The sequence below is a fragment of the Typha angustifolia genome, chromosome 9, assembly GCF_048772165.1.
Source record: "Typha angustifolia cultivar Huaian chromosome 9, ASM4877216v1, whole genome shotgun sequence".
Classification (NCBI taxonomy): domain Eukaryota; kingdom Viridiplantae; phylum Streptophyta; class Magnoliopsida; order Poales; family Typhaceae; genus Typha; species Typha angustifolia.
This window is the reverse complement of record NC_133247.1, coordinates 1,786,699-1,802,187: the sequence shown is the minus strand read 5'-3', so window position 1 is coordinate 1,802,187 and position 15,489 is coordinate 1,786,699. Positions and strand designations below refer to the sequence as shown.

The following is a 15,489-nucleotide window of genomic DNA, read 5'->3' as shown; positions in this document are numbered from 1 at the left end:
ACTCAGCTTAATGACATCTTAAAGATCCACGCCAGGATTCACACCCTTCAGGATACAACTTGATGAGCTGCACTTCATTTCAAGTCAGCCAAGATCAAGTTTTCACATTTTGATTCATAAAACAATAGTTAATTGTGTTTAAGGCAATCCACCTTGAAGTTAAAAGAAAAGAAACTCTTGCGATTCACAATAAGATCTCACAAGCTAATTGGTTATGGATAAAAATTGAGATATAAAAACACAATAGACCAGTTTGCGAAACAGATGTCATGGAAGCGCAAATTATGCTGAACAATGTGTAAGAGATTTCATTTCAATTAATTACGGACCAAATACAATCAGTATATTTCAGGCCTATCTCAGATACAGTGACCCCAACATTTGTGAAAACAGAACAAATACACTTACAATAACAGCAGGAGAATGAACACCGAAAAAGGGCACGATGTCCACCTGCAACCAATTTTCTACTACTGATCCAACAGCAGCACCCACAGCAAGACTCCCGACAGTGATTACGGCAGCCTTCCCTGCAACACACAAGATTTGTCATCTAAGATGCACAAGCAATTTAGCATCAAATTTCATACACTTGTATCATCATATCGCCGATCTGTTTCCAAACATATGAGTTAACTTATAGTAATTCGGACTTTGGAACTACTAGCCTAAACCAAGCAGAACACTAAATTAGTAAAGCTATATTACCTAGGCTAATGTTCTTCTTTGTCAAAAAGTACAATGAAGCTCCAAATCCTGTTGCCAATATTATTCCAGGAACATCAGCACCTGAATATGTGCCTGGTAAGGATGTGGAGGTTCCAGTAACAAATGTAGAAACCATCAATGCTCCATAAACGCCTGCCTGGATGCCTAAAGTTCTAGAAGATGGCGACTCAACTGAAACAGGAATATTCCTTACAGTTGCCTGCATCCACTGTACCATAGATCCTGTTCCTGCACTTGTCACAGATTTAACATCAGCATAACGGATGCTACTGTCAACAACTTTGCCAGCCCTGCGTTGTGACAAACTCTGCATAAGCAACATATCATATGCTGCCTCAACCTGAAACAGAATATATAACGCGGTATCAGATATGAATGCGGGGAGAAGTAATTTGTCAATATATAGATACAAAGAACTAGTACTTTTAAGTTTCAAGCGAGTTACGCTTTTCTCGAAATCCAAGCTGCTACTAGTTAAGAAATTCCAAATGATAAGCTAAAGTAAATGTTTTCATTAAGTCCAACCTAAGCCCAAGCAAATGTTTCGTTGTAAAATAAAAAGAATCATCTTGTCATTTGGATTAATACAATCATCAACGTATTTCAAAAATCTCTAGGTCTCAACTGTTTTATGGTATTAAGATCTCAATGCTTGCATGGTGAAAGCACGAAAAGTAACTCATGATCACATCATCTCAATGAGACCTCAGTAGATAGATAACATATATAATTGATTCTTAATAAACTCAAGGTAAATCCAGTACATTGGTTCTAACAAATATAATTAGAGTAACCCTGAGGTTGTGCCCGGGTCTTTTCTCTAATTAAATAATAGTAGCCAATTGCACAATTCCCGAACTTTCAAATAAGGATACCTTCCCTCTAATTATTTATAAGAAATTTGCACGATATCTCAATTGAGTGGGACATCACCCAAGACACCCTCAAAAAGAATACATCTTCCAATTATTGCTCCATCTGTCACTAACTTGACACCAATTTCTTCGCTCCCAAGCAAGAAACTACCAATTCAGATTTTGAAAGGGCGTAGAAAGAATTGAAGAAATCAAGAACAGCAATTTCATCTTTTTCTAACCCTAATAACACCAAACAAGAGAGCTCAACAACCGGAAAAAAAAATCCCAAATTTTGAAATGAAAAGAGGAGATCAAGGGAATCCGACCTGGGCCACGGCCTCTTGGTCATCCTTGCAAGAGGCGATGATGGCGTTCTTGGCTCGGAGGATGTCATCAAAGGACGCGCCTTCCGAGACACCGAGCAGCTTCATGGCCCCCTCCATCGACATACCGAACGGCGCCGAAGAGTCATCGGCCCTCGACCCGGCCGCCGGCGGAGGCGAACGCCGCGGCACGGCGATCCCCGGCGCCAACCACCGCCTCCTCCTCCACACGTGCGCCGCCCGGTGGGGGACGTGCCGTGCGGCGACGGGCTTCTCCTTGGCCAAGGCTGGCTTCTTGTGGAGGATGGAGCCGTTAAGCGAGAGCGCTGTGGCCATTCGTTCTCCTCTCTCTCTCTACTCTCTCTTTCTCTCTCTCTCTCTCGCTCGCTCGAAGAGATTTTTATGCGGCTGACTGACGCGAAAGGTTTGGAATAAAACCTAAAAAAATAATAATTTGACTATCAAGCTTGATTTTGAATTACAGACATATTAAAATACTATATAAATGCTTAAGTTGGGACCCGGATTATGGAACCATCGGAAAATTGCAAATAACATCTTATATTTTATATAAATAAAACTTAGTAAAAATAACAATATAGATTATTTTTTAATAAATTCTTTAAACATGATCAACTCTTAACGGATCGAATCCAAGTTCAATGAAACTACACAAACTATGGTTCAGTTCTGCTACCTATCCTACTAAAATCTCTTTAAAGACTCGCACTATTAATGCACTATTAATGGGTGGATGGCAAATAAAAAAAAAAGGAACGGAACGTGTTCTGATATTTAGGAAAAGGTAAGGTGCTATTTTGCAAATAGTGTAGATATAACGATACAACCGTAAAATCGTTAGAATGTAGGGTGCTATGTTCAAATCTCCTCAAAAATACTTTAATCACACAAGCACGTAACATAAAATTTAGTGCATCAACAGTTCCTCACCTCCTTCCTAATTACAATAGATTGGTTAAATTTGGTTGGCATAAGTTTGATTCTTGGATCCCAGATGGTTATTATATGTTACTTGTAGCTGTCCAACTTCTCTACTTGTCAAAGAGTATGGCGTAAAAGACTGCACTTAACGGAAGCCAACGAACTCAGACTCAGTTTTGGAAAGTGACTTCTTTGTTCTCGCCTAGAGTAGCAACGAGAAGAATCAAAGGTCAATGGCCATAAGATCTCCACTGTTTCTTATTGCTTAAAGCAATGCATCACTTTGGTGAGTTCTAAGCCAAAATGGGTTTCTAAGCAAGGTTTGAACTTTGACCCAGGTTAGCTAAAAAATGTGCTTAATTCTGCAGTCATCCCCAAGATTTTTGATCCTCCACAGAGGCTCATCTGTAGACTTGAACATATAAACTAGGACTTTGAAGCCTAATTCTCTACCTAGAAAGCTAATTATGCCATCACCACTCTCATCCCTGTATAGAAAAATCTCTCATTAGGCTATCTAATTATAAAGATACTCCCATCTGTATTAATTTTTAGCGTGCGAGAGTTTTGTAGTCCGATATGAGTACTCAGATGGATGAACGTTTAAAATTATTTAGGTAAGTAGGTGAGCATTACAGCAACCTTTATTATTAGTCTTATCAATAGACTACTGCGGCGGGAATCTTGTCGGGTAAGACAATAACAATTATGTTAGATTTTTTGTTATTATTATTTACGTCATATCATATAGATATTTATTATCAGACGGCTGTATTTTATATTTAACGTCTAAGACGCATTTTAGATTAATTTTTACTCTAACAAATATTAATAGAATAAAGAATATTTTAGTACTTTCAAAATTAAAAAAATAAAATAAAATGTTTCATCATTTGATTTTAAAATCTATTTATTTTTATTTTAATCTACAAACAAAATTTATTCAGAGGTAAGGTTAATTTTTATTTCCTAAATGAAAGTAGAATAGTCAGTCACGTGACAGAAAGTAATATTTTTTAATAAAAAAATAGCGTGCAATAAAATAAAATAAAAAATAAGAGCATAATTATATGGGGGTCTAGCCGTCTAGGTGTAATATGGGCTATGTCCATCGGATGGGCTTTCAATATCCTTTTACTCTCACTTGGCTTCCCTCTTTCCACGCGCACCTCCTCCCAGCACTGCTTACAGTATTTTAGAGAGAGAGAGAGAGAGAGAGAGAGAGAGAGAGAGAGAGAGAGAGAGAGAGAGAGAGAGGGGGGAGAGGGAGATGGCAATGCTCACGGCTAGCTACGCTCTAAGACCACACGCTTCCCTCTCTCCTCTAATCCCCTCCAAGTGCGGAAGATCACCTTCTTCTCTTCTCTCCACAAGATGCACACACAAAGAGGACGCTATTGTCGCGAACTCACAAGCCAGAGAACCCATTAGAGTAGAGAAAGCCAAGGAAGAGGGAAGTGAGAAGCATGGGGAGACGTTCTTGTACTCGGTCGCTCCTTTCCCGCTGCTCTTTGTAGCTGCCCTGCCCGGAGGTGAGTTGGGTTTGTCGTGCTTTGCTGCTGTTTTGCTATGCGATTAGATCGTTCGGCATTGTAAAATTTCCGTCCTTTTTTCTCGTTTAGCCGAGGTCACGAGGTCAATTTTTGGGCCTTTCGTTGAGATCGTGAAGACTTTAAATCTCCCCGAGTGGCTCGTGCATTGGGGTCATCCGGGAAACATGGTAATGCTCAATTTGCCCTATGGATTTTTTTATAAAAAAAGTCGTCTCTTTTTACTACAATATACAGTTTAATTTGCTCTTATTTTGCGTTTTGAAATGCAAGTAGTCGGCAGAATTCGTCTTCTTGTACATGCTTTAACCTATATGTTCAAATTCATATTGATCGATTTATTTGATCATTGATACTCTTATTTTTTTTTGTAGGCTGTTGTACTCTTTGCAATGGGTGGCTATGGAACATATCTAGGATTTCGAATAAGATTGTCAGATGATGCAGTAAGTAATATTTGTATACCCTTACGGTAGTAGGGATCTATCTTCTATGGATATACATATTTCTCAAGACATTCTTTCTAACTTACATGCATTAAATCTTATGTCAAGTTGTTACTTCAAGTTTAATCTCCTAATGTTTCATAAAGTGTGCCAAGAAAGTTACAAATTTATTGTGGTTCAAGTCATTTTAGCCTTTTTAGGCGGTACAGTTTCTAAGTATTGTGGCCTTATGAGAATAAATACCTATACATAAATATGCATACATATGTAAATTCCATTTGAGCATGCATGAATACAGACTATCTATCCATTCTACTAGAAAAGGAAAAAGTATGCCTTTGGATTGCTTTGTCTCATAGAGCAAAAATTGAACTGCGAGGCAGAGATTGTAGGAAGTAAATAACTGTTCCACTGCACTGACCTAGCGAAATACAACAGGGTATCTCACCGCATATTTAATGTCTTTTCTTTTTCCCTCTTTTTGAGCAAGATTTCTGTTTACAATGCATTCTAATACTCTACTGAAGGAGGAGAAGGCTAAGGCCAAAGATCTTCATCCTAAGCTCCTCGCTGGGATGTTTTTCTTCTTTGCTCTTGGGGCTACCGGTGGAATAACTGCTCTGCTCACATCTGACAAACCAATATTTGAGAGGTACCTCTCTTTACGCATTAAGGCTAAAGAATCTTATAATGTCCTCAAATGTGAATAATTGAGTAGTTGCAAAACAAAAAGGTATCGATCTTTAAACGCTACATACTAATAAATTTAAACACTCATGCCTTGTGATATTTGTTTGCAGCCCTCATGCAGTCTCGGGCTTTATTGGTCTTGCCCTCTTGACTGTTCAATCTATTTTGCCAGCATTGTTCAAGGTATAATACCGTAGCACTATCACACCGTCGTAAATTTGGTTCTAGTGTAAATCATGTATACATCAAACTTCTCTACTATGCTTTCAGGAAAATCCAGGCCTGAGGACTGCACATGGACTCCTTGGTAGTAGCATCATGACCCTTTTTCTAATCCATGCAGCATTTGGCCTTCAGCTTGGTCTCAGCTTCTAATTTACCCCATAATCGCTCGTAATCTCATGGCAATACTTTCGCAATAAACTGAAAGTTAAGGTTGATTTCTTGAAGGAGATGGATCTTTGCACAATTTATCTTTAGCATTGCTCGCTCTGTACGTTTAGTCAGCTGCTATACTGGTCTTAAGATATAATTTGTCCAGTTGTTCCAGATGCAAATATATCTACACAAGATTTTCTTCTATATTGTAAAACTAATTTGTACTTCTGTCATCGGGCTGCTGCCGTTTCTGATGATGTTGGTAGGATATCACTGTTGTAATTTTCTTTTGCCAGTTATTATTTTTGTTGTTCTTTTAGGAATAGTTTAAATATTTGTCGCAGTTTGAAGTTGGAACCCTGAGAAAAACGCACCACCTTACTGAAACACAGAATATCTATATGAATCAACACAACCTGCTTGCTGGTGGAATTCTATGTTAGAGAGACTGGTAAGTTATGGTGTTCTAATTAAACCATAAAACAATCGCTGAGGAGAGTCAATCGAGTCAAGACCACTAAAATATCAATCCAAAAGATCACAACAAAGATGTTAGTGGACAAAAAATTTTGGATGTTGATCTTCTCTGTATGTGGTTTTTTTTACTCCCAAATCCAATGTACACTTTTTGTGTGGAGAAATTCAAATCCAATGTACACTTGATATTCCCTACTTGACATGTGAGTAATGAGAGGAGCAATTTATAAATTATGCAAGTGTATTATATTTGACAGGAATGGTAGCAACGTTCATCCAAATTTACCACCAATTATATTGTCAAATATGATCTATAAGGTTTGCGCCTGTACGTCAACACCTGGCGTTCTGCTTCTACATATTTCATCATCAAGCAAGAGAGCACCTGAAAGCACGAAAAGCAAAGACAGGAAAGACTGCAATTAGCCCTAATCCATGCTTAGTCCAAATCCAATTATTCGAAATCCATATAGTGAAGAAAAAAAAAATACAGTGGCACTACAAGTGTATACTCAATTTGTCGATATATTAGTGAGCATTGTAGGGCTACTAATCCTCTCAAATACCGTCCCAACTATGACTACAAGTTTGAAATTGACAAAGCCCCAAGAATTATAAGACTTTTCCCCCCCTTTCAAGTAAGAAATATAGTAAAGATCAAAGCATATCCATAATAATAGAAAAGGTAAATAACATGGTTCAGATATCTGAGTGGCCTATTATAAAAAATAGGAAAAGAAAGTCAGAACCTAAAGCTGAACTTGACAAGAATAATTTCTTAGAAGCATGGGATATGTCAAAGCATACAAATTCATTAATCAAAATATACACATGGTTTACACCAGTATGTCCTATGCCTTTGTTAGAGAAATAACTGTTGTACTTCTAGTTCAAGTTCACTTAGGAATATAGAAGGATATAGCTGAAGGCGCACCTCAATCATGCTGACCCCATTCCTCTGAGATGACATTAATTTAGGGATCAAGCAGCTTCTTCCACCTGGCATAGCCCATAATGATAAGGAAGACAAAGAAACAGCCAGATGAGGTACCTCCGACAAAAGGCCAAAAGATGCCATTAACGTTGTACCAGCTGCATGGGATGTTCATAGCAAAAGCTCCTACTATGAATGTGTCGATAGCTATGGCAAACGATGCCATGGTTAATATCAGCTGGAGTTGAATAAGTTCATTACGCTGATTGTCAAGTTGGATGTTAACATAGTCTTCAGTGTCATCAATATATTCACGGACCTGTTGATCTCATCGAAGGGGCAAAAGTTTATTATCAGTTAGTTAAGCAGCATGGAAGTCATTGAATAGAGTCAACATGAAAATCCCACATTCCTAATCAACAAACTATGAAGAAGCCTCTTAAGCACTTTCTTTTTCTTCAATAAAAAGAAGCCATCTGAACATAAAACTACAAAAGAAGCCAGGTCACATGATCTGAGTTTGCATTCAGGCTTCCATCATTTGATAGCTATCATGCAACTCACTACAGCAAGTGGATCAATAAGAAGCAAACAAATGCACTTGAGAATTGAGATGATTCACAAATAGCAGACTTATTAATACCAAAAACTTGTCCAGTAACAAGGATACATGAATACAAGTGTAAAAGGTCAATTCATGAGAGATTGTAAACACAATCAAAGAAGTAGGATGACATTCTGAGCGAGATAAAATAGTGACAAATGCTCCTGTTGGAACTGCTGTGACGTTTTTGGATTCAACCCCCGCATACATGTATTCAAAGAAGCCATCTAATAGCAAGAGAATGCATCCCGAAATGGAAAGATAAGAACATTCCCTAAATATGTTTGAGATTCTTTTTCTAACTGAGAACATCTATAATTCTAATTACATTACATTACTAGAAAACTAATACTATTTGTATAAAAGGGCCTTCATTTTGGGCACAACTAAGTACCTGATGACCACTAAAACAAGTTGATAAATTTCTCCTAGAAGAAATACAACTCGTTGAGGACATTTGTCTTATGCTGCTTAATTCTGAAGCAAACTGCAAACATAGCATTATCTGGAGCTTCTTAAATGACACATGCATCTCAAGTCTCAATTGCTTCAATCAAAGGACTCTAATGACATTAATCAAATTAAAGGACAAGAATTCAGCCTGTAATAGCATAATTTCAAGGGGGGTGGCAAAAATTTAGCAATAAGTATCACTATAGCAAACAGACAGATAACTACGATAAACTTGGTCTGTCACTAGCATAATAAGAATATTTGTGCTCCCTCTAAAAGGAGAAAATTAGTACTAACCGACAAGAGTCTGTTGCGTGTTCCATCCAGCTGCATGAAGTAAGCCTCAAGCAACATCTCAAGGTCCTCCACATCATCCGAATGTAAAGTAGTAGCAATGCTGGCACTACCTTGAATATTAGAGCCAAGTCTTGCAAGATTTGCTCCTGAAGCAATTATACTATTTGAAGCCCCAGAAGCCATTAGAACTTCAAATTGCTGGTTCTGAATTTGCTTTCTTGTTAAGTACAAATGTGCCATATCTTCATTATCATCCAAAAGATGTTCAATTTCATCCCTAGCCTGGGAGCACGGAATACTATTGTATTAGACAACTAAAGAAAAATAAGCAAGCGTAGAAAGAGAAAGAGAAATGAAGCTAAAGACAAAATTCAAGTAATACCTTTTGAACACGTGCAAGCAAACGAGTAAGATTGCTTTTCAAACTCCTCACACGCTCTAGGTTCTTAGTGCTGACATTCTTAGCTAGTTCATCCAACACAGGATATGCCTCTCTCTCGAGATCAGTGACTCTAGAGTCCAAGGATGAACAAACAACTTCCAGTGCAATCTCTAATACCTGAAACTCAAAGGGAAGTTCACGCTCAACTCCGTCTGTCTCATTTAAGTGAGACAGCTCTCCATCAATTGAATGAATGTTGCCTTGTTTTTCCATATGCCCTGGCTCATTATTCCTGACAGGACTCTTCAAAGGGAGCTGCCGCCTTAATTGGTCGACAAAAGGAATAACTTCCTTACACAGAGGATCTAGCAGAAGTACTTCTTCAGCAGTAACTATGGCCCTAATAAATTCAAGATTAACAACCATAGCTTTCTCCCTTGCTGAGGAAACAAACCAAAGAAATAAAGATCAATAAACTACCAATAGCAGCCAATTATAATTATAACTCTAAGCACCAAATATCAGTACGTCTTGGAAACAATATTAACTTCATAATGTCTTGCATCAAAAACTCAAGCAAGTTTCTTTTCAATCATCAAACTCCACATATTAATCCAACAGCATGACACATATAAGCTATCAAAATCCTACAATATTGGTTAATAGATTACACAAGAAAAGCATATCCAGTATTCATCCTGCCATCTGCGACAGCATGAAACACAAATATTTAGTACGAGTCCGTCTAACCACAACAAGAGAAATATTAGATTAAACAACTGATACAACACATGAGGGGAACACGGTAAGAGATAAAATACAGTTTATCATATGGCACTTACAGGAGAAAAATTGGTTAATAGCTCCCTACTTGATAACGCTCATCATATGGCAATTCGAGAAAGAACTACTATATTCCAATTATTCAATAAGATAACTAAGAACATTAAACATCGATTAAAGATCAGCAAAAACAATTGGATCATGCAAGGAACTCACCGAGGATATTGGAGGAGTGGGAGAAGATGGGCCCAAGAATCCGAAGGTCGCGCGCGGGGATCGCCGCACGCTTAATAATTACGCTCTTGTCGCACTCCAAGATCTCCGACTGCCCCCTGCGATCGAACCTCATCCAGAGCCGCGCCCCGCCGGGCTTCTTCTTGACCCCCTTTGCGCCGCCGGTGGCGGATACGGACGCCGTCGCTTCCGCAGCCGGATTCCCATGGTTGTTGACGACCTTCGCGCTAGGGATCGGTGACGTCGCCGTTACCATCGGCTGCAGCTCCATCCTCTTGAACGATCGCAACTTCTTGGAGAGGAAGGAGAGCGGCTTCTTCCCGGATCGCCTCCCCATCGTTCTTCTCCACCATGGGAATCAAGAAACCCTAAGAAAGGGTATGATCGCTTCTATTCTCTCTTCCAACTCTCCTCTTCTCCTTATTCCCCCATTATAGAGGTCGAGACACGGGAGATTTTGAGATTCGATTACTTTTAGAAGGTTGGATGTCAATAAATCTCGACCATTTATACTGTATCATGCATAATATATATTATTCCTTTCCTGGACACCTGTGACCTGAATAATGTGAAATTTACATCTAACACCCTATATTGAAGTGATTTAGTCATTGAAACCCCCGTAGTTTCACATTTTACAAACCCACCTACAAGAGCCTAACTGCTTGTTTCTCATTTTATAAAAAGAATAGGACTCTATGTGCAAATTTCCCTATTTCTTCGGATATTTCGTAACCTTAGCCACAGCGCCGTGTCTCCATTTTCGGGGAGCGAGAGAGGGAGAGTGAGAGGGAGAGGGAGAGGAGAGAGGAGAGAGGAATAATCAATGGCTGCATCCACTTCCCATAATTTCTTCCTCCTCATCTCTCGGACTCGCCACTCCAATAACAACCTTTGCTTCTCCATTCCTCCAAATTTCCCTTCTCCGTTGGAGCCACGCAGTTCTAACGCTTCCTTGATGAGGAGCAGCAAATTCTGTCAGTATCCAATTCGGGCGTCCTCAGAAGGTGATTAGATTTATTTAAACCCTTTTGCTCCTCTTTGTTGCATTCCATCGAATTACTACCCTAATAACGGAAGTGGAGATGGTAGGTAGACCTATAATCTTAGTGAGTCTTATACAAAATGCCAATTTCCTTAAGTGAAGATAAGATGCTCGATAGATTGTCTTAACCAAATCGCTGTATTTATACGTAGGGGAGAGTGCTATTTTTATTGTACATTTGGTGTATCCACGTAAACATTGATACGTACCTAAGGACACTGCTTTCTCATTTCACTTATTCCGTTTGACTTGTATTTTTGTCTTCTTGTTCGTGCTAAATGTACCACTATTATGGATTTTTTTTAAATGTAGCTTATATGTAATTATTTGTTATTTGTATATCCTGCAATTTCTTATATATTATTGAATTGTTGAATAGAAATTTGGTTATATATGACATGCAGGGGTCCCTAGTGAATTATTTGAAGAATCTAAATTCGTTCCCTTGAATGCTGAAGATCCTATATATGGTCCTCCTGTAAGTTGACATATATATATATATATATATATATATATATATATATGTATGTATTTATACTGGTGACTAGTAATGGCAAATAATTTTAGTTCTATTTCAATATTCAGTGAAACTTCTGTCAAAAGTTGACATTTTGCCTACAAAATTACCATTTGGAATAGTATTTCCAAGACGATTAGTCAAGATACTAAGCAGGGGTAACTTTCTAATGTACTTATTAGATTGTCTTAAATCTAGTCGAGTGGTCCTTCCGAACATTAGTTTCTTCAACTAGTCGTCTATTGTGAAAATGTACTTATCACAGGAAAAGAATAGGCAGTGAGAACACTCATGATTTGAATCCTCGCATTCTTAATTAGATGGAGGTTCAAATTTTGGAGGAAACACTAATGAATTTCCAAAGACCAAATCATAGTAGGTCGTATCCCATCTTATCTATTAGCTCACTTCAGTTACTACTACAAAACTAGAAAATTTATCCAATTGAATATGGCTATATGTTTGCCACTTCACTCTGACTTAGTGTGGACATTTGAGCGTCTTCTGCCAATAGGTACTTCTTTTGTTTCTCTGTTAAATTTAGCATTGCTTGATAATTACAGTAGATCTCTTTAAAATATTTAATCAAGGCATTGCAAATTATCAGGTATTTATGTTTTGACATGATGGCAACTTTTATCCTATGTTAGGCTCTATTGCTTATAGGATTTGAAGCGGATGAAACTAACAAGGTATCTCTCTCTCTCTCCCTCCCTCCTTACCCCTTCTCCGATGTTCCCCTCATTGTTATTTTTCAAATATTGATAGTACAGTGTTATTAAGTTGTGAAGGTGCAAAGTTTTTCACTTTGATTATTTCACCCTTGATTTAATCGCTTCCTCTTCCAGGTTCAAGAGCTTTTAAAAGAGCTAGATGGTGACTTCTTAAAGGTAATGTTCTGGCAATATTATTGGGACTCCTTGTTAGTTTGCTATATTTAACTCATGCAGTGAACATTATTGATGCATCAACTTGTAATCTACTGCAATTTGTTGCTTACCTTGTCAAATTATTACTTTGCTCTAGTATGTGAGTTTAGGGTTTAGGTACTTATTACTTAGCTCTAGTATGTGAGTTTAGGGTTTAAGGTTTTAGGGTTTAGGTACTTATCTTTTGGTAGTGGTATTGCCTTCCCTTATTTTTATGGTTTAGGTGTGCAGATAATACTTTTGTACACATTCAATGTTTTCTGATGCAGTGCATGTATTTGGAAACTTTTCATATTCATATACGCTACTTGCATCTATTATTTCTTTATTGCTTGTAGGATAGGGAACAATGTTTTTTTTTTTTTAATTTCTCCCATTACAGGTGATTCAATGTACGGAAGATATGATCGAGCAAACAGTCTGGGATGCAATGCACATTGAACAGCCTAATCCAAAAGAAGTCAAGGTTAACATCCTCATATTTTTCAAGGACAACTTTCTTCTTTGAAACTTATTGTGGATTTCTTGACTGTATTTAGTGGAATAAATCCAAAGTTGTCATTGTAAACTAATACTGACAATCTGGAAGCAATCTATACTAGATTGATCTCAGACGTGTAGTTTAAATCATACATGCTCTGTCATAGGTAAAGATTCTCTTGGGCCATTAAGTTCATGGATTACATTTCTTGGGATTATAACACTCCTTCAGAAATTCTCAGTGATAAACATACTTTCTTAATTTCAGGTTGCAAAATCATTACCACGAATATTCTTCCTATCTGGCTTAACAGGTGAAGAGATGATGATGTTCATTGATGCCTTCCAAGAGGCAGGTAAATATGTATATCTGATCTTAACCAGCTAAAGAGATCTGCAGCAATATAATTACTGTTATTTCTTCGTAGCTTCCAAACAACTGTCAGCATTAACTGAAAGTTCTCTGCAGTACTCCTGTTTCACTTAATGATTGAGCCATGGATATTTCAACTCTTCTATTTTCATACTCATTAAGGCATTGAGAGGTGTTTCTTGATAAATCTTGATCTCTGTTAATAGATACACAGGAAAAGCCGATCAATATTTTGACCCTTTCTTTCTGCCATTGTAATTCCTAGAAAGTATGAGAATCTTATCATGATTGCTTTTCTCAGAATGTATATCTCAAAGATAAAGCATAGGTCGGTACCGTCTTTATGAGATTAGGAATCATGCTTCTACTTTGGCAGATACGACAGCTTTCTAAGTTGTTAGTCAACAGAAGTTATTCAGATATTGCTAATTTATCTGATAATGCATCCGCAATGACATAACCCTCATGCTCCAAACATCTTTTTCTCAATTTCAGGATTGGAATCGGCCGTCTTTGCAGCACTTGTTCCTAATAGTGCAGATAAAATTCTTGGCGATGTGATAGAAGAAATAATGGGAGACCACGACATGCTGGTTTGCTCCTTTTCCTTGTTCAATGTTCATATAAATCTATATTCTTTTTTCCGAGATGATGACAATTAATTAATTTTTTCCTACTTGGTACAGTCAGGTAAGAAGTCAGATTGAAGAAGTCATCAATAGAAGATAAAAGCAGATCCACACCCCCGTGTGATATTCTGGACAAGGAAAAATGATCAGATATCACAGTACAGAGCTACTGAGTCATGTGAAATAGACAAGGAAACATGCTAATTTATGGAAGAAAATTGAAAAATGAAAAATAAAAACTCGTGCTTTTCTTCTGAACTTGTTTGCGGACTTCCGTGAGTTGTATCGTGTGTTGAATCAGAAGATGACATCGATCAGAATGGGTATTTGTATTGCCATGTGGATGATATTTAAGTGTAAACTTAGAAAGATTTTTTTAGAAAGTAGTGTTCAATGCACCATTAATCTATTAAATGAGTTATGGTCATTTTTCTTATTGGCCTACCACTACGTGGTGCAGTATATATAATGTAAATATCTAGTGAGAGACAAAGAGTACTAATATTTTCTGTTCGTTCTACCATTGCACAAATTTCTTCGACTTATTTAGACTGGACCGGACTTTGGTAGATCTCTGCAGTCACCGTTGGTTGATTCGAATGCTGAGTAGGATTGGTGTTCCTGGAAAGATAAGTGGGCCCTTCATTAATCCAACCTTAACGCCTCTCAGCTAAATCCAGGCCATGCTTATCCAATGTTGCAATTTACCGATCTCATTTTCTCTTAAAAAGATAAATTAATTAAAACCGGTTAGAGTAATCATATCACAATCCATCAAACCAAACCATTTAATTGGTTAGTTGCGAGTCATCGTCTGTGTTCGCTGCATGAATAAAGTGTTAATGGCTATTGCATGTCGCATAGTTTAGAGGAATGACTATTTTTTAATTAATATATCTTTCTTTTATATGATGTGGTTTTAAAATTGGTACGGAGAAATTATTATTGGGTGCGGAAACAGACTATTATAACTGTTAGATTAAGATTATAAATTTTTAAAAAATATTAAAGTATATATATATATATATATATATGATACATTAGAACCCTTTCATACTCCTATGTGGGAATTAAAATTAGCCCTTAGTATTGAAGGATGGTATCATGCAGCCCCATAACTGGTTCATTGCTCCTATCCGAGTGTTGTCAAATATTAAAGGTGGTATCATGCAAGCCCATAACTGCTGGGACTGACGTGAATCACTGTGAAGTGATAGCCAGATACGCATTAACGAAGTGGGGTTTGGGGGTTCCAAGACTTCTAGTTAAGTTTCGACACGTTGCCAACCAGCCATGGCTTCTTCACAGGTAGCGAAATCAATGGTTTTCCCAATCTAGATAGGATACGAATCCAAGATGTCATGTTTGGATCCGAACCTAAACGCTACCACTTAGACGACAAAAATCTTTCCTTCCCGCTTTAATTTGCAATCCAAC

General features: G+C 37.6%; 4 protein-coding genes across 4 annotated transcripts; 2 read left to right on the top strand and 2 right to left on the bottom strand.

Annotated features, from left to right (window-relative positions):
• Positions 1-282: 282 nt before the first annotated feature.
• LOC140767030 (protein CHAPERONE-LIKE PROTEIN OF POR1, chloroplastic-like) lies at positions 283-2,322 on the bottom strand. The gene is made up of 3 exons (XM_073106774.1): positions 1,913-2,322; positions 709-1,069; positions 283-530 (listed from the first exon to the last, which is right to left on the bottom strand). The coding sequence occupies exons 1-3, from the start codon at positions 2,243-2,245 to the stop codon at positions 355-357; spliced, it is 870 nt and encodes a 289-aa protein (XP_072962875.1). The 5' UTR covers positions 2,246-2,322; the 3' UTR covers positions 283-354.
• A 1,692-nt stretch (positions 2,323-4,014) lies between these two features.
• LOC140766917 (uncharacterized) lies at positions 4,015-6,230 on the top strand. Its single transcript, XM_073106605.1, has 6 exons — positions 4,015-4,383; positions 4,474-4,571; positions 4,776-4,847; positions 5,375-5,499; positions 5,648-5,720; positions 5,808-6,230. Exons 1-6 carry the CDS (start codon positions 4,122-4,124, stop codon positions 5,910-5,912), a joined length of 735 nt encoding a protein of 244 aa, XP_072962706.1. The 5' UTR covers positions 4,015-4,121; the 3' UTR covers positions 5,913-6,230.
• A 373-nt stretch (positions 6,231-6,603) lies between these two features.
• LOC140766916 (putative magnesium transporter MRS2-G) lies at positions 6,604-10,564 on the bottom strand. The gene is made up of 5 exons (XM_073106604.1): positions 10,062-10,564; positions 9,063-9,502; positions 8,681-8,962; positions 7,327-7,645; positions 6,604-6,777 (listed from the first exon to the last, which is right to left on the bottom strand). The coding sequence occupies exons 1-4, from the start codon at positions 10,414-10,416 to the stop codon at positions 7,367-7,369; spliced, it is 1,356 nt and encodes a 451-aa protein (XP_072962705.1). The 5' UTR covers positions 10,417-10,564; the 3' UTR covers positions 6,604-6,777; positions 7,327-7,366.
• Positions 10,565-10,809: 245 nt separating this feature from the next.
• Positions 10,810-14,478, top strand: LOC140767044 (uncharacterized). Its single transcript, XM_073106796.1, has 8 exons — positions 10,810-11,086; positions 11,529-11,602; positions 12,292-12,333; positions 12,490-12,531; positions 12,953-13,036; positions 13,319-13,406; positions 13,919-14,016; positions 14,110-14,478. Exons 1-8 carry the CDS (start codon positions 10,906-10,908, stop codon positions 14,128-14,130), a joined length of 630 nt encoding a protein of 209 aa, XP_072962897.1. The 5' UTR covers positions 10,810-10,905; the 3' UTR covers positions 14,131-14,478.
• The last annotated feature ends 1,011 nt before the right edge of the window (positions 14,479-15,489 follow it).